This window comes from Rhea americana, unplaced genomic scaffold (assembly GCF_003343005.1).
Source record: "Rhea americana isolate MKP2758 unplaced genomic scaffold, rheAme1 scaffold_99, whole genome shotgun sequence".
Classification (NCBI taxonomy): domain Eukaryota; kingdom Metazoa; phylum Chordata; class Aves; order Rheiformes; family Rheidae; genus Rhea; species Rhea americana.
The window spans coordinates 268,934-287,841 of NW_028187188.1; the positions used below are offsets into that span (position 1 = coordinate 268,934).

The 18,908-nt window shown below is 33.2% G+C and overlaps 1 protein-coding gene across 1 annotated transcript in view; it reads right to left on the minus strand.

Annotated features, from left to right (window-relative positions):
- STPG2 (sperm tail PG-rich repeat containing 2) overlaps window positions 1–18,908 on the minus strand; it is a 94,202-nt gene that overhangs the window by 11,631 nt on the left and 63,663 nt on the right. Inside the window, exon 8 of the mRNA XM_085325647.1 lies at window positions 7,539–7,704. Within this exon, the coding sequence (XP_085181773.1) occupies window positions 7,539–7,704 (166 nt within the window). The remainder of the gene's footprint in view (window positions 1–7,538; window positions 7,705–18,908) is intronic.

Below are 18,908 nucleotides of genomic sequence, written 5' to 3' on the forward strand. Positions count from 1 at the left end.
KATGATGGAGAGCAGCCTGGCAACAACAGCCACCAGCTCCCTCAGTACCCGTGGGTGCATCCCATCCGGGCCCATGGATTTGTGGATGTCCAGCCTGCGCAGAAGGTCTCTAATCCTTTCCTCCTCAACCAAAGGAAAGTCTTCCCTTCTCCAGACTTTCTCCCTTACATCCGGGTTCCGGGATTCCTGGGGGCTGCCCTGAGCAGTGAAGACTGAAGCAAAGRWGGCATTCAGTAATTCTGCCTTCTCTGTATCCCTCGTCACCAGGGCCCCCGCCCCATTCAGTAGTGGGCCCACATTTTCCCTAGTGCCCCTCTTGCTACTGATGTATTTGAAGAAGCCCTTCCTATTTCAAATAATATCAGGGTATTTTCCTGAGACCACTTGAAGAAAGAAAACCCCAAATATAAGTTTTAAAACAAATCCATAATAGCCACACTGAAGATCAGTGTGCTGAGACCTTTTTTCTGGCATCAGAAGCATTTTGATTTTTCTTACTCAATTTTTTTTCTCTCATCACAGATTGAAATAGAATTAAACCTTGTACCAGATTTAATATTTAAAACACGCAGCAAAAGTTCAGATGTACCATCCTTGTTATTTCTGCAGAACAGAAAGAAAAGACAAATGTTGCAGATTTAGAGATGCATGAAACGCATACTGATAAACTATATAACATTGCACAGTGCATTCTGGAAATCCATTTTTAATAACTAAAATCGACTACATGTAGCTATGCCAATTCACTGCCATGCTAATGGCTCTAAAAGTGTTTCAATAAGAAGCAGAAAACCAGAAAACAGTGATGTTCTTAATGCAAAATGAAGAGGCAGTGAATACAGAACAACTGCATGATACAACCATCAAATAAAAAACCATCAATTTACATATTATTTGCTTAAAATATATATAATGCATTGTATCTAAACCCTCTTTGAATATATATTCATTCTGTCATCAAATATGATTTCACTGGTATTATTTTCACTGGTACAAATTAATCTTATATACTTTAGATGTTCTCCTATAATTTAAAATGTTACTACAGTTTAATAGCCTTCCTAACAGAGATTACTCTCTAATGAATAGAATAATCCACTAGTTTATTAAAAATATATTATCTGACCATAAAAATTACCCTAACAGTGGTATGCAGTTCACTTTAACAAAACCATGATTTTTTCCATGTTTCACCATAGAAAGTTCACCCTTACACCCACATATCCCTGTGCATTTCTTAACAGCTCTTTGCCTAACTGGAGTCCATCCTTAACCCTTCCTCACTCCTCTCACAACAAAATCTTTCTTAGATGGCTCTGCTCTGTGGAGCATATTTGCTCCTGCATGCCTTGGTGCAGCCTTAGAACCCTTCTCAGAGACACTAACACTATTATGCAAAGGAAGAAGATGGCAGTGGGGGACTATGGGAGCAGAGTGCAAGAAACTGCTCCATTAGACACCTGCCACCACTAATGGTCAGGAGCATCCACTCAGCACCACTCAACTTCACGCCAAAGTGATGGGCAGATCTTTTGTCCTTCAAGCCAAAAAGAGGTGAAAGCAGTTGAAGCAGAATCCAAGAATCTAACTAAAAATACTTTGCAAGACTGATGACAACAATTTGTGATCTGAAAATTTGGGATGATTTCTGTAATAAATATCATAGAGGTAAAACAACACTTTCACAGCCTCAAAAGTTCTAGATACACATAGTAACATCATCTTTCCACGTGCAGATTTATCAAAATTCACCCACCATTGTCATCTCAACTATTTTAGAAGTTCCAATGCACTTTGATGACTTGTAAGTGAGCTCTGAATTACCTTTGAAAATGTTATACAATATATTACAATAATAATCCCATTATGAACCCTCGGCTTTATTCGTCCTTTTAGATTAGTTCATTCTATAATACAATGCTGGCACTTTACCAGCTAGCAATTCTTAGAATTCCCAATTACATGATTACACTCAAAAGCCTCATTATTTCAAAATGTTTTATCATCAACTGACCATTTTTATACTGCTTTGAGACAACGCCACAAGCCTGTTCTTAACAAGATTAGCATCAAGATCCTTAGCTACATTTTGTTTACTTAACTCTACAGACTCTCAAAATTTGGAAAAGCTAGAGCCAAAGAAGCAAGTACATTAGTACTTGTACTAAAAAGTAATTGTACTAAAATATATATATATATATATATATATTCTTAATTTATTAGTTAACTGAAGTTTAAACAAAAGTAAAAAAGGAAAGCACACTACAGCTATATCATTGCATGCTGTGATCTAGTTAGACATTATCAAATAAATAGCAAAGGACTAAGTCAATTTCTGAATGAAGAATTTCCAAGGAAAAAAGAGCATACTGCCAATGACACCTTTGATAGTTTTGTATGCAAAACTCTACACCTCCAGAGCCAGCTAACACTGGCTGTGTCTACAATAGTAGGTCATGCAGCCCAGCAGGAGCAGATGCATAGAGCAAGAAAGTTGTTGCTGAGAACAGCAGCCAGTGTCCATGCTACACACATTTCCTTTGGACTTGTTCTAAGCCAGTGCTGTGGACAGATCACCCATTAGATGGAGAATATCTGAATAGTTTTATTCAAAAAGTGTGTCAAAGTGCTTGGATGCTTTGCACAATGATGTGCTGTAATCAAAGTGAAGAAAGCAAGGATGATCAGGAGATTCACCTCAAAATTTCACATGTTTTTGAAGTTCTCCAAAATTCCATGCAACAGTAGACACTCAGGATGTTCAGTAGCTGCAACACTACTGAAAAACAGGAGCAGATCACCATTATTTATCAAAAGGAAACGCTAACAATATTCAAATATACAAAACTTGGAATTTAATAGTTAGCATTTCCTGCTCTTGGAGAACAGGCCCACAAGCTGAAATCCATTATCACTACAGATCTTTTATGCTGAAAAGTATGAAGAAAAAATAGCTCAAAAACAAATATAACATTTTGAAAGTAAACAAAATTCTTGTATGTTCCATGTTTGAATAAGGTTGTGAATCATTTCCTTCTCTTCGGTTTTCCCTTTCACTTCTCCTAATTTATATAGTCTTGAATTTCATATTTCAGTACTTCATGAGCAAATTATTTCAATACCTTCTAAAGATAAATTGTTCCATGAACAACAGAACTAACAATACTTGGTTTCCTATAGCTTCATGATTCATGGTTCAATTATTTGGTGTCTAGTAAGTGAGCTCTGGGAATTCATGAAACCTCTCTGCTTTGTGAAGACTCTAATGAGGATTGAGTTTGCCCTGTATCTTTTACTACAGCAAGGGGCGAAGCAAGAGTCTCCATCTCCTCTACCTGGCTACCAATTTTCACGAGCATAGAAAGAATGTATTTTGAGAGCACCCCTTTTCTTGTGTTCAATTTGACCAAAAGCAGCCAATTCCTTCTGAAGATATAAAGAAAGTAGAGAGAGAGAGAGAGAGAGAGAACATGCTGGCACAGAACAAACATATCAGCTTAGTCCTAGCCTTTTTCTTAAACCTTATTAAAGAAAAGATATTTTAATCAGCAAATATATTACTTCTCTCTCTCTCTCTCTCTCTCTCTCTGTGGTAATTTTCATATAGAGTTTTAGAGTAATTGTAAACTAGAGATATAAAGTTTTTCTGTTCACATCTGCAGTCACTTTTCTGCAATTGACACCACTGCTTTTTCCAGACTTTTATTTCATGCCAAAAATGAAAAAAATCACAATCTGAATGGTGAAGTAATCTAGTCTCACTGACTTTTGCTAGCATGATTGATTTTCCCTATCTAATTTTCACACTTAGGACTGCTTTTTAAGTAACTAACTTTTTAAATATGTCAGTACCGCTTACTTTTTCCTCATCTCTCGTCTAGCATAGACTCCACAAAAATATAAATGTCTAAAATAGACATTATAAGTGGATTTGTATTACAGACAATGTAATCTTTTATGTATACATGAACACCATACCTACAAGCATTATTATTACCAGAAACTTTTAAACCTCTAGGTAAAAAATCAAGATGACAGATCATAAATTTTTTCTCTGCTAACTCTTCTAATGCACAAACGATGGAAGAATCAAACCCACAGGCAAATCAAACTCATTTAACTGTACTATTACATTTAATTCTATGAATACATTGTGTTAATCTCAATTTGAATAATGAAAGCTGTTTCAAAGGTGTTTTAAACACACTGAGTCAAATCGAACAGTTCTAATGCTTTTGATAATAATAATAATTTCAATAATTCTTTCCAATAGCATAAATACAGAACACCAGAGAAGGGAAAACATTGTGATTTAAAATAAAGGCTATAACTCAATACAAAAAAAGTCTTCCCTAAGAAAAGGTCAACTGACATTAAAAAACAAATCCAAGTAAAAACTTTAGGATATGCACAATGGAATATTCAAAGAACTGAATTGTTTTAAAAACTCTGCAGTATTTCTGAGTGCATGCTATTACAAGCCAACAACCAAAGAGAAGAAATAATTAGTTTTCACACACTACTGACTTTTATATCAAAGGTACTGCTTGTACTCATTGAAAAAGTGGACAAAACTACTTTCATGTGATATGTTCAATTAATTTTAAAGATAAATTCTATTTGTTACCTAGAGTAATTTATTAAAGGATTGTGTCTAGAAACATAATGATATTTTGATGAAGATTCAGGTTGGGCTTTCTTTTTCCCTGTGAAAGAGAGAGATTTTGGAACAGTGCAATACTTCATTTTCTAACTATCCCAGTCAGTATCTGTGAAGAACTTGGTGCAGTACAAGGCACTTACCCAACAAAAGACAAAGCACTTCTGATGATAAATCCAGCCTAATATAGRCCTATGATGATTCCCAATTCTTTTTTTCCCTCCAAAAACACACATACACTTTAATAAACAATTAATAACTGATGAAGATAAATAGTCAGATTCTATAATTGTTACAAAATAATCCTTTGGTAGCTTAACTGAAAGTTCAATTAAAATCTTAAAAGTTTTCATTTTTAAATGAGGTTCCCTTGTAAAATCATCTGCAAACCTATGAAGGAAATTCACTAGTAAGTGAACACTTCTTTATAATGTGATCCACATCATTGGAGAAATTTTTCATTAAATTAATTCAAATACATTTTTATATTAGATTACGCAAATTGAAGAATTGCATCATGATGACCACTCATCTGGATTTCATTACAATTTTGCCTGAGAAACATCATACTAAGGCCTTTTTTTWAAAAAAATAAATAAATAGTTAATATCCAAATTATAAACATTATAAATCTGTACTTAGGTGTTAGTTTTGTTACAGAAAACGAATGAAATCAGCAGACATAAGGATGCTATATTAAAAATAGTTCTCATGTTTACTGCTGAAGACAGAACTGTGGATGTTCTCTTTTGTGAAAGATTTGTCTTCTCAGCAGAAATGTAAAGTAAAATCATATTTATTAAATCATATATAGAATGTACAAAAACTTAAACTTCAAAGAAATTCTCTAGAATTACTTAAGTGTAGTTATCTTTTCCAAAAATAATTATCTTTTTACCAAAAAAAAGAAAAGAAGAAATAAAAATAATAGTATAAAATGTTGACCTAAACAACTACAGTTCTACAGAAAACAAGGAGGACAGGCCTTGCCTCAGAGCAAACTGTAAGCTAGMAAGAGTAGAAATACTAGCATTAGTCAATTAGCATTAATTTCATTTCACACTTTTCATCACAAAATCTATTATACACACACTCTCGTTTGCAAAACAATTGCTGGGAAAAACATACTAAAGTAAAATCTCCCCAAGCAGCAAATAAATGTAAAATGTCTGGTCTAAAAACAGCTTAACTGCTATCAATAAACTGATTTGGGAGTTGAAATCTCCTACCTACTATGACACCAACAGTGGCAGAGATCAAAATTAAACATTATGTAATTATACTTGATTCTTGCCAACAATTTTCAAATCGCAAATCTTTTAAACCAAATCAATCTTTGGTTCACTTAGAATTGTCATAATTTTCAGATAGAAAGCCAAGTACTTAACAGCCTGCCAGTTTGCAACTTTGGTTATTCTAGCCCTCAATCTTTTAGAATTAATTAGGTCTTCCTATTTAACTTTGATTCTTTTCATTAAAAATGAAGTCAGGAAGCTTGGTAAGCTGATATTCAGAAACCAAGAGTCTTCATCAGACAAGTGTATCAATGTGCCTCATACTGCTTTTGAGGAACTACTAAGAAAAAGTCTTTCTCTCCCCCCAATCTTTGTCCTCTCTATGAAAATCATTGCCAAAGAAAAATTTTATTGGCAAGCATAGGAAAGGATTTATAACATATCCTGTTATCTGGGAAACATGCACCAAAAATGTCTAGTTCATTTCACATAGAGAAACAACCAAGTAGCACATAAGCATAGTTTTTACTACTATCTGGATTTACATTTGCATTTACTTATAAGTTTCTATAATCTCACTGTGCATTCCATCATAACGAAGACTTAATAGTGAATTTTTAGTTAACTGACTTTATATCAAACATCTCAGAGCAATCTGCAAAATGCTGAGAAGTGGTCTGGAAGGGGGAAAAAAAGCTTAAAAAGAAAAAAAGAAAGCTCAAAACTTAGGCTGACAACAGCATTTAAGAGGAAATGTTCTGTTTGAGATTCATTTTGCAACTGCAGAATAATGGTTTTCTGATTATTTATTGATGACATATTTCTAGGACATCCTAAAATACTATTACAGTTTTAATTCTACTTTGTTAAATTTTTAGATCTACTTCTTAACTCAGACTTTCCTGAATCACAGATATTTGTGGAACTACATCAGTTTCTCATACAACAGACTTGTGAGTAGAATTCATTGCAAGTAGAATACATTTCAAGTAGAACATATTAAGCATTAAAATACTACCCACAACACTTTGAAATAGCAGAAGCGGTTTTGCAAGCACATTTGCACACATTCTTAAGATACAGTTTATAAGATAAACTATGGATCTGACATTTCTAAATTACAAAAATAATTCCAAGTAATTTTATCTTGTCAATAAAAGCATATGGCATTTGTATAGTTTGGGGTTTTTTAAACAAATTCGAGTCCCAGATTAGCACTAAAAATGAGTCAAAAAGTTTGACTAGCAAATCAAGCCCGAATCCACAAGCACCAAACAAAGTCTACAGTTAAAGGTGAAACTCAAAATCAGGAGACAAAAAACAAAATACAAACAGCAGGTAATCTGGTTCTGCTTTTTATTGCAGTTCTGTTATATAATTAAACAAACCTGTTCAAAAACAAGAAGTTAATAAATGATCTTAGATTAAACATAGTATGGATAGTCTTAACTAATTAAATTTGGTTTTTGGTCACTAAAATGTCCTGGCATTTAGGACTTTTATAGTAGGATTAAAGCAGCTAGTTCCCAATGAAAATTCCTTAATTCCTTGAACAAGCCTTGTCAAAAAAAAAAATGTTCATAGTTTTCAGAAAATAAAGTAGTATTTCAGCTGCTGTTTCATGAGACAAAAATTAAACTCACCTGGTATATCCTTGTCAGCCATAAGCAAGCTGTCTCTAGGTGCTGCACTAAGAAAGGAGCCTTGCTTTCTTCTAGCCAGTGTCGTTCGGGGAGACATGAATTGGCTTTTCCCATGTGTTTTCTCGTAGGATTTTTGGACCTCATAGAACCCTGGCGGTGGAACTTCCTGCAACAGAACAGAAATAATCAACTGAAACAATGCAGAATTAACTCAGTAAATTCTTAAAAAAATCAAATTATAATATGATTGTAGATAAGTGCAAGTGAAAGGAAAACATCAACTGCAAAGAAAATTACGGCTTTTTTTTAAAACCTTACAATTATACATTGTTGCTATAAAAATATGCAATCATATTTTCAGTAGTTCAGGAAGCTTGAACATTATCTACTGGCGTACCCCCAATATGCTGAATGCTCTGCACAATTTGGTATCATTCACAAAATGAGATCTCTTTTCCTCTGAAGAAGTGCAATGTGCATCATGCAGAGGAAGATAGTAAATGGATTCCCAAGTGAATGTCATACAACCTAACTCCAGAATCAGAGTCAGTTTAATCACTTCTGCACACAAAGCAGTGACAACCTGTAACATACATTATTTTTGGCACCTGAGCCAGATTCTCTATACCGAGTTGAACTGCTCCATCTAGTTTGCTCAGAGCTAGAGACGTCTAATATAGCACAGCATTACGCTTGAAAGGCGTGCACTACAGTTAATAGCAGACAAAAGTAGGTTTATATTTATTAACCTGGGATTTCACCCCAGAATAGCAAAGCAATAAGCTTAGCTTTAGGGAAGAAATACTGTTTCCCTGCAAATGAACATTTGTTGCAGCATGCTGGTGAAATGAGACAGAGAGAATGTTATTTATGTCCAGAGAGCCCTATAAATGGATAAACAAAACATTTTCATTAAGATGTACCACAGGAACATCTCTTCTAAAATTCCATCAAAAGCATTAAGATTTCTATACACAAGGATTTAAAACTTCTTACATTAGAGTACATTAGCCAATAATGTATCTTAAAGCAAAAAAGTTCATGAACTGTAGCACTTCAGTATGCTAATTCAGAATTACTTCAGTTGAAATTGCTCTTTTTTCAAGATATTCTATTGATTAACTTGCGTGCTCCCATTTGCATTTCTCAAAATGCTCTAAGCACAAAATAGAAGTTAAAAAATATTAACAATGTCCTGTCAAAAACAGTGAAAGGCAACTGGGAAGCTAGATATATTCCATACATTGCAAAATTAAGTTCACTTTTCATCTAGTGTAATTTTTATGTCTGGCAAATCAGGCACAGTAACTGACACCACATCTTACATTTGGAACTTACCTTCACAGTTTTCAGTTTTAAAAACATAATCAGTTTTACCTCAGGCAATTTCTTTGCTTTAAGTGTATAACAAACCTAGTCAAATCTTTTCTGTGAGTTTTCTCAAATATTACCATCACAATCAAATGGGATAAGTAGAACAATAAGGGAAATCTTTGGGGATTTTAAAAATAGTTTTCCTGTGGTTTTCTTTCCTGGTCATATTTTTGAGTTGGTTTGCCCATTCTCAGAAGCACTTATTTCACTTCTTAAACTTCATGCAGTTGCACATAATGTGAAATGCAAAGAGTGGATTACTCAGCCCTGAACCTTTCCAACTTTTCCCATTCTCCCCTTATTTTTGGGAAAAAGTATTCTTTTTGCATTATCACATTACCAAGCAGAGAAGCTTTTAAGATACAGTCTCATGTGTGCTAAACAAGACTGTTATATACATAAAAAAAAAAAAAAAAAAAAAAAGACTGATTATGTTACTGGCATACTGGAAGTTATTGGCTTCAAATTCACATTTATTTGAATACATTGATGTTTTGCTACAGTTCTGAAAGCAGAAAAATGTAAGAATAGTTGTGATATTATTGGCCATCAACACTAAAGGTCAGTGTTGCAACACTGCAAGTGTCCATTACTTTAATTCTAGGTGACTTTATTTAAACCCTGGAAGAGGGCACATGTTTGTTCCGGATTTTTATAAACCTAGAATCTCAAAATTAATGCAACCAACCGTAACTCCTGTCCTGAATATAGTGTACATTAAATTTCACCTTTTGAGTCACATATACGGCTGAAACACTTAATAAAGGAGCTGAAATTGCACTTTTATCAGGAACATATCACACCATGGTGGTGGACAAGGGTCTAATAATGAGGGATGCAAAATTCACCTTTATTTTCTGACAAATCAAGAAATAAGACTCAGAAAATAAAAGATCTGTTGCACATCAGATTCTTAATCTATACACTTCTAAGCTTCCTTTTCTTCATCTGTCATGTGAAAAATTTCTTTTAGCCAATTAAAAAAATTGTGCCAAGTCAAACTGAATACAGTAATACAACAGGACAACTAGTATAACTGTTGGAATTTTTAAAAGTTTTTACATTTCAAACTCTTCTTCACTTTCCTAGCATCCCTTCGAAGTTTTTTCTCCCATAGAACTAATTTTCCATTTACTTAACAGAAAAAAGATTAACTTGCTTCTAAGTAGTTCAGGGAAATTCATGAAAAGAATCTCTCTAAAAACAACGTAGAAGAAATAGACCAAAAGTGCTCCCTGAACTGGTTTGATTCACATAATGATGTTAGACTTCTGACTTTTGTCTCGGGACTGCAAAGTTCTTATCCATTTTTTATAAAATATTCRGGAATTGTTTCTAGCAGAGGTTATACATATTGTCAAGGTTATTAAAACAGAAACATGAAAAGAAAAGTTTGGAATTCTTTTCTTCTTTGAAAGTTTGATTTTTAGCATTATTTCAAATTTTATATTTTTAGAAGGAAGTAAAATGGAGAGAAAATGCATCTTTTCTAGCATGTATGTATATGAGAGCAAAAATAGCCCAAATCATGCTTATTTCTTAAAAATTGTAGCTACCAAAGAGGCAAAAATCATCACTCTGAAGAAATATTTTGATGATCTCAACTATGACTGACATACCTTAATTTTCTCTTAACCGACTCTATCTAGCTTACAACAAATATGAACAGAGAATTCTTTCTCTGAGGGGAACTGAAACAAAAGGATTTTGATAAATCACATAATTTTACTTTAGCAATCAGTTAACCAACACACATACTTAGAGTCTTCTTCAAAAGAGAGATACACAAAATATAATACACAAATGTCTAGTATATATCTGTTTTTTTCTTCTGAAGGTCTTCTGAAATATGCTTATAATTAGAGGAGCAACAAAAAGTTAGTATATCTGGAATAGCAAACAGGTCAATATTTTCTTTACTTCAAGTAAAAGACAGTTCAAATTGATGGCATATAATGCTTCATTCTGGAAAGTTTATTGGGCTTCAGCAAAATAGCTTCTTTTCTCAAGCATGTATAAATGCTTCTGTCCCAGATACGAGTTCCAATGCTGGCAGATAAAAAATATTTTTGAATGTGCCATGCTGATGTTGTGTTAGTATAAAAGTTTCTAATTCAGAATGAAGTAAACAAAACTAGAAGCTCTTATATCTTATCTTGCCATATTATCCTGCTAATGCAATTATAATTACTTTGATCTGCTTTCTCTGTAACCTGCAGAGGAAAATAAAGATAAGGGGTGGGGGAGGAGGAGGAAGGGGGAAACAAACAAACAAAATAAACACTGATTATTCCTGAAGTGCAAGATAAAGGTAGGTAAAGGCAGAATGGCACAAACCATTCTTCAGCAGAATCTAAAATATTCATTTCAGCTACTTTCAGAAAAAAATAAAGAAATAAAAGAAATCTGTCTCTTAATGTCACCCCTATTCATGACAGATATCTAATAATCTCCAGAGAACACTGAGAAACCATCTTTTCTACTCAGTTCACCAAGTTCAGTAACGTGTTTTGGGTTTTTTCATCAGATACAAACCAGCCCTAAATCCAAGGTTTTGGGGCAGGCATTCCTGTGTTCCAAATGAAGCAACCCAGCCATTCTCTTCTGAGTTTTGGGTAAATTAGTACCAGAGTGATGCAAGTGGCCAGATAGATCATTAAACAAATTTGCATGGTTGTAAATACAATGATTTTAATAGAACAGTTCCGTAATATAGTTCTGTAGAATGTATAGACAACCTGAAGAACTGATCTTTTGAAAATTTTGGAAGAAGGAAAGAATAAACAGTTTGGATACAGTTCTTCCCATATATGCATTTACTTGGAGATGCAGGGTGGTTTTCTCATCTTAAAATTTTATTGTTTCCAGGCATATGTTTTATCCAACTTGAAGCATTATGATTCATCTTCAAACATTTTTAACAAAACACAAGGAAAGATAGGGATAGTCTTATATTATCCTAGTCCTCCCTATTTTCCTTTTTACTTAACATCCGGTGCTTAGGGCATTATCTGTTGCCAGAGAAAGATTTGATATTATATCTCCTGGCCATTAGCAGGCTATAAATTAATTATTCTAGTATCAGCTGATCTCAGCATCCTCTCTTAATGCTCCTTCACAGTGTCCACAACACATCCATTAGCCAAAGGAATAAGTAYTCAGATATAAAGCACATTTGATTGTGTTTATATGGAAAAAAGTGACCAAAGTAAAAGGGAGGAAATGTCCAGAATAGTTGAGGAAACATGCAGCTATGCACTTGCATCAGTCCCAAGTGATCAACTGTCCATAAGGTCCATAGAGATTTGTGCTGTAAGGCAGACAGTGTCTTGAAGCTTCAGCTTAGACAAACCCCACTGCTGCTTCTGGCTTCTGCCCTTTTATAGCCTCTCAGTGGGTAGGACAAGCTCCTGCTAGAAACTACTGAGTCACAAGACTTCTGCTCTTCACTGACTACAGCCCAGTYTGACCTCGTTCTCACCCATTCTTCCTCACCCACACTAAGGCGCAACACAGTTTAGCTCAGCCTACATCGCAATACATGGATACTCATTAAGCCTAGTAATTATAGCACCAACTTTGAAAGCAGGGACACATGGCTCCAGCTCCTTCTCCAATGAACAGCCACGTTTCATAAAAGTAAAAAAAAAAACAAATTTCTTGGAAGAAGAATTAACAGCTGTAAATTTTTGAAATCGTATCCTGAATATGGCATCAAATATAAAATAATATCAATATAAATACTAATATCAAATAATATCAACAGTATAAAGAGTCATAATAAAATTGCATTATAATGGGCCAGTCTTCCCAAATACTGCTTCACATGCCTAAAAACAGCAGCAAGTTGCAGCAGATGAAATACTACCTCATACAAACCAATGCCTTTGTTCCACTGCAGTGGAACTGGGACTAAGATTACATAAATTAAGACAACTTTCAAGCTATTACACAGGAACGGTTTACAAGTGCAGATTTACAATCACTGCATTTGTCAAAAACGTACCTTGTTAATGAGGCCAAGAGTTTGCTGCTTTGTAGTTCGAGTCCTAAAACTTCATTTCAGGACCAGATTCTGCTCAATCTGGAATTTTCACAACTTTTGAAATCCTTAGATAAACGTTATGCACTAACACAATACTTTCCATTTGGCCATGTGATGACTAACAATTTTTGACAACAGACAAGAATAGTCCCCACTGACTAGTCTCTGCAAAGTCCAAACAGATGATTTGACAAGCTTCTGAGGGACTACAACACAAATATGAGATTAAGTACCCCTAGTCTCCATGCCCTGCTTTTCTACATACTTTTATGAATCACCTGTAAATACATCACCTACCATGAAGCCTAAGACAAAAACAAAGAAAAGCCTTTTAACTTATGTGTTTGATTTTTTTTTTTTTTTTTTTTTTTTTTTTTTTTTTTTTTTTTTTTTTTTTTTTTTTTTTTTTTTTATCTCAGGTCCATATGTTTCTACATTTTATTCTCATTTTTGCTTAATATACAGCAGAGCTGGAAGCTGACAAATCCAATAGATGCCATCTTCTTTGTCTGAATACCAAGTATCTCACATTTTCCTTATTTGAATAGCTAAAAAAGATATTTCCTGATCATGTCTTAGTTTGTTTACTGTTCCTAAGTGCCTTATGTATTTTCACTTGGCTGGCCATTTCCACTGGGCAATAGACAATAGATTGACTAGAACTTTCCCAATATGCAATATTTACCAAGGGACAGAAATTCTTCAGAGAAGACTCTTTAAAAATATAATCATATTTCTCATAGCTTTCAAACATCTAAATGCATAAGGACTGTCATGTAATTGTACCTCAATCTGATTCAGAATATAATGCAATTTTACTAATATCCATATTAGACATAAAAAGATGATGTACCTTATAAAGAGCTACATCGTTCATTAATATTATTGAGRAACTGCCATACTAAAAAGTTATTTCTGACTTTTTCCATGCATTTTGCAGGATTAAACTTAATTGTCTTTTGCATTATTTATTGCATAATTTTTAAATGTCTTTAAATCACAGGCATTATGAATCTTAAGCTTAATACATCAAAGGGAAATAGAAAAAAAAATAGCTATTGTATTCAGGCCATGCAAGTAGAGAGTACAAATATTGCCAATTCTATCAACCATTCAGACACCATCAAACAATGGGTAGTTACTTTTAAAATCTTTAGATAGAATCTTTAAATATTTTGAAGATTTAAGAAGATGTTATACATTAATAGCTCAGTTTTTATTTAAGTCACAGAACCATAACAATTTCATAGAACTGTGCATGCCACATATACAGATTAAAGTGATTAGTTGTTTATATGGGTAGGCACATGTTGTAATTGGAAAGTTCAAGTAATTCACAGACTAAAGTAAAAATAAATAAAACAAAATGCATTTTAACAAACTGAATAGATATTCTTGTCAGTAATCTAGATTTGTATTTGTTATTAGCATATGACCTACAGAAATCTAAACCCAAACCATATCCTGACCTAATTTAAAGTTTTGCAAATCCACAATCAAATCTAGGTACTCTAGAAAAGACATAATTGAAAGCAGACTCCATCCTATGGTTTTGAACACTTGCTCTTTTTCAAGATGCTTATCAGGTCAACAAAGTATGAAAAAGGAAAAAAAAAATACAGATAAGTGACTATACTCTCAGTACTATACAGTCTTCATTTGCTGGAGTGTCTTAATCCCTCACAGTTGTTATTTCCTCAGTTCTACTTTCACCAGAAAATGTCTTATTGTAGAAATCCTCAAAAAAAACCCAGATGATCACTCAGACTTGCTTGAACAAAAAAAATACACACTGTACACAACCAAAATCAAATCTCTAATCTGTATCAACAGAGTTACAATGTAGTMAATTTTGTATTTTCAATAGTAAGTACAAAAGAAAGTAAAAAAAAAAATCACTACAATGGGACAGAGTACCTAGTTTCAAAAATGAGTAAATACGTGATCAAATCCTCATGAAGTCATTTTTAAAGAATTACAGAACCTGTAATTGCCTTCAAGCTATCATTATTACACTTAAATGTAGATAAAAATGTTTTCTTGTTATTATGCTGATTATGGAATCAAACCCAAGACAAAATACAAGAAGAATCAGAAATACACACAATGAATGTGAAGATAATAATATAGGGATTTGTTCTAAACAATGTAATACAGGGCTGTTGTTTCTAATTATTTCTTACAAAGCAAAACTTGATAATTGTTAAAAGTGTGAGTTTTAAAACAAATCTCTTAAGACTCAGTAATAGTTCAATAAATTATTTTTTCAGTGTAACGGARCTGTATTTAGGCAACAAAAAACAAAATTGGAGACAGTAGGCTACTTGGTATGGGGGAATAGTAAGAAAAGTGAAAAAGTTTAAAGAGAGAGAGAGACACCACTGATTACAGACTTTTTWAAAAAAAGTTGCAGTGTTGTTCAAATCTTTTAATAAATAACAAATGGTAGTCTCGAAAGAGAAGCAGTACGTAAGCCAGATACCATCAGAATTCACATCTGCCATAACTCTTCCTTGAGATATTTGGTCTACTATTGTCAAATATCATGTCATTCAGTTGCACATCAACTATGTATGTTACTGTGATGTAATGCTTTGAGAAAATTTCCAAAAGGATTTTTTTAAAAAAAATATATTGACAACAATGCTCTTCTCTACTTTTTCATTATTCAAGACATTAGATGCAGATTGGGCATCACTTTCTTTCTAAAGGAATCAGCACAAATACAGGGGTGAGGAAGGTAGGAGGAAGAGGAAGAAAATCTGCTTCAGTTATCATAGAACTTTTGTAAACTTTACTTCAACACATTGAGTCGATACAAAGACATAAAAATTCTTTCAAAGCTCTAAGTTGATTTTCTTCTGTTGCTGTAAAAATAGCAAATAAAAAAAAAAAAAAAAAGGTAGTTTTGAAGTATGTAACTCAACAGGAACTATGTTAGAGTATTTTCTTCCAGTGATGACGTACAGTGGAAAAAACACATAAGTCAAAAGCTGTATATATTAAAAGGTTTCAGTATTTCCCCATACAACTAAGTAACAAAAAGTTTCAGCTTCATTATTATTTGCTTTTTTATGATYCTATAGAAGCACAACATATTTAAACTCAGTATACACTTCTATTCAAATGTTACAACTTCCTTGAAAAACTCACACTTCTAATTCAAATATAAACAATTTTAAAAATAYTTTTCTTGTACCTAATTTAGCTCCTTTTTATGATTAAACAACAGCAAAAAATTTGTCCTTTGCAATATTTTGCTTGTGGTGGTGGCACATAGTATTAACACTCAAGTTGTTTCTTTCTCTTGCAGCAAACCAAATGATAGAACTGGAACAATTTTTCACTTGATAAGACTGACTACCAAAGTGCAGAGTATATCACAGGATTAAACTCTTTCCCTCTTGCTTCTTAGACAATAAACACTACAGGTAAGCAGATAAAATCAGAATCTAGATACAATTTCATCTAAGGGAAGCCTAACTCTTTTAGAGATATAGATGAGGAACTTGAACTTTTATTGAGAAAYGTACAGATATATACTAGCAAGTTTGAATCACTAAAGTTCAAACTTAGTCTATAATTTCRGTTTCCAAGGAAAAGCATAAGCTGCTGTAAAAATTTAAAAGACCACAAYGAACCACCACAGGCTAAACAAAACTGTAATGTTGAACAAGTAAATAACCAAAAATTTTGTATGAATTTATATTCATAGAGTAGCTGTATATATTTATATATAAAAGTTTCTTATGCAATGATTCCAAATAAGCATCTCAGAACTTGACCTAAACCCAATCAAAATTAATATAGTGACTTCCATTGTTTTCAGTAGGTTCTGCAACACCTTTAAGCCATAGAGAATCACAACTATTCACMGTTTTAGATTCTAGACATTTAAGTAGTTTTAAGGTAATATATACTTTTAGCAGTAGTGTATTTTTTACAGTAAAATTTATTTCAAAGTTGTGGATGAACTAAAGACTGCTTTCTACATCTCACTGACTATGAACATATGAAAGTAACACTAGAACATCCACCAATCCAAATATGCTTCTCATACTGTGAGGGAGACGCTGGGAGAAGTAATAACATAACATTTTTAGGTCAGATTATTAGAAAAGCTAATAGTCATCTTAAGCCAAAGGATATCAGTATGAAGTGCCAAAGGTGGCACTGCTTTCAAGGATAACCTAAAAAAGTGAAAACTGGTTTTAGTTTTGCCATTGCTTCCTCAAGAACATATCAAAAGACATGTGAATCTAATTAAAGCCGTTTTCTCATGTCTAACAGTCATGCACACCTATATCTTGGTGCTAAGTATTTAAGGAAACAGAGAACATTCTAATTAAATTAGATATTACTCACATAAGAAGAAACTAATTTTGAGCTGTTCCTTGAAATTCTGTTTTATRAAATACAGTTCAGAGGAAATCTGTATCTGCAGTATTTCAAGGACATTTGCATTAGGAAATAAACATACTTTATACTTGAATATAGCAACAGGGCCAAAACTGTGCTTTGAAGTCCTGTAACTTGACTCACATATAAATAGATGGAGGGAGGGCAGCGGGGGGGAGAAGATATAGAAGAAATCTTGATTAAAGTTTTTTTTTAAAAAAAAAAGAAAAAAGAAAAGAAAATGCATTCAATTGTCAGGTACTGAACAGGCACATTGACAGTCYCCATAGGCTCCGATGCTTTGTTCATAGTAACTCACATTATGGTGCTTTAATGACACCTGTCTGACTTGATTAATACTGCCCTGCATCTGGTGTGAAACAAAAGTTCCTTCTGAGGACAATCAACAGTGAGTTAATCGGATCAAGAAATTACTGTATCATATCCATCAATATGAACAATTAATTTCAAAATCTATTGCTTATTAATGGAGAAGATGCAATATATTACACCCAAGATGGATCACCACAGCCCAGTTCTCTAAGGTTTTAATAAACCTCCTTTCACTAAATAAAAAGGGCAATAAATGAAACAGACAATAGTATATACCTAGTACACACTAGACAATTAGATCTAAAACATAAAATCCTTGGTATTTCTTTCTTTAAGATTTTTAACCAAAAAAATCCACAATAATGTAATTATAGAGAAATTGCAAATTAATCAAATCATGAAAAAAGTAGCGAGAAAGTAATATTCATGTTAAGCAACACACAAATGCCAGAAAAGACAGAAGGACATTGAAATCTTCCTACTACCACAGCAACAGAAAAAGCCTCCATTGACTTGCTCACTGGATGCCATTCAGATCTTTGATTTCCAATAAATGGTGACAGTTATTAATAAAGAAAGAATAAGCAAGTCGGCTACTCAGCTAGTGAATGATCAGCTGGGCTTGGCCTGGCAAGATTATAAATTGCAGTTACAGAAGAATTAAGTGGTTAGTTAGTCTGACATATTACTGGCCTGATCCTGTCAGGCAGGAGGCTCTATTGCTATCCTGAATAATAATTTATAGAAACTTCTCAATTTCTAAACCATTACRCATCTAATAATTAATACAAACAACTCAATATAAAACCATTCATTATTATTATTCTTTAACAGATATAAATATGAGGCAGGTTTATTTGTAARTTGAAATAAATATTTTTACATATCTTCCATCAAAGTTCAGTTTGATTTTTAAACAGTTTACAGTTTTTGTTCCTAATTTAACAGGTTTTCCCATTCATTTCAAAAGAATTCTTCAAGACAACATTTTTCAAATATGCAACAATCAGCTTCTTTGAACAGGAAATTTCACRGGAAATATTAATCACATTTTCTCTTGTCTCCAAGGGGCTCATAAAATAAAGATCATTTTCTCCAGGAACAAGGTTTCTGKTTTGATTGGATATTAGGGGACAAAAAAATATTACGAAAGTGTAATCTCTGAAATCCAAAACTAGTTCACAAATCAATTCTGAACTCACTAATCTTCAGTGAAATTT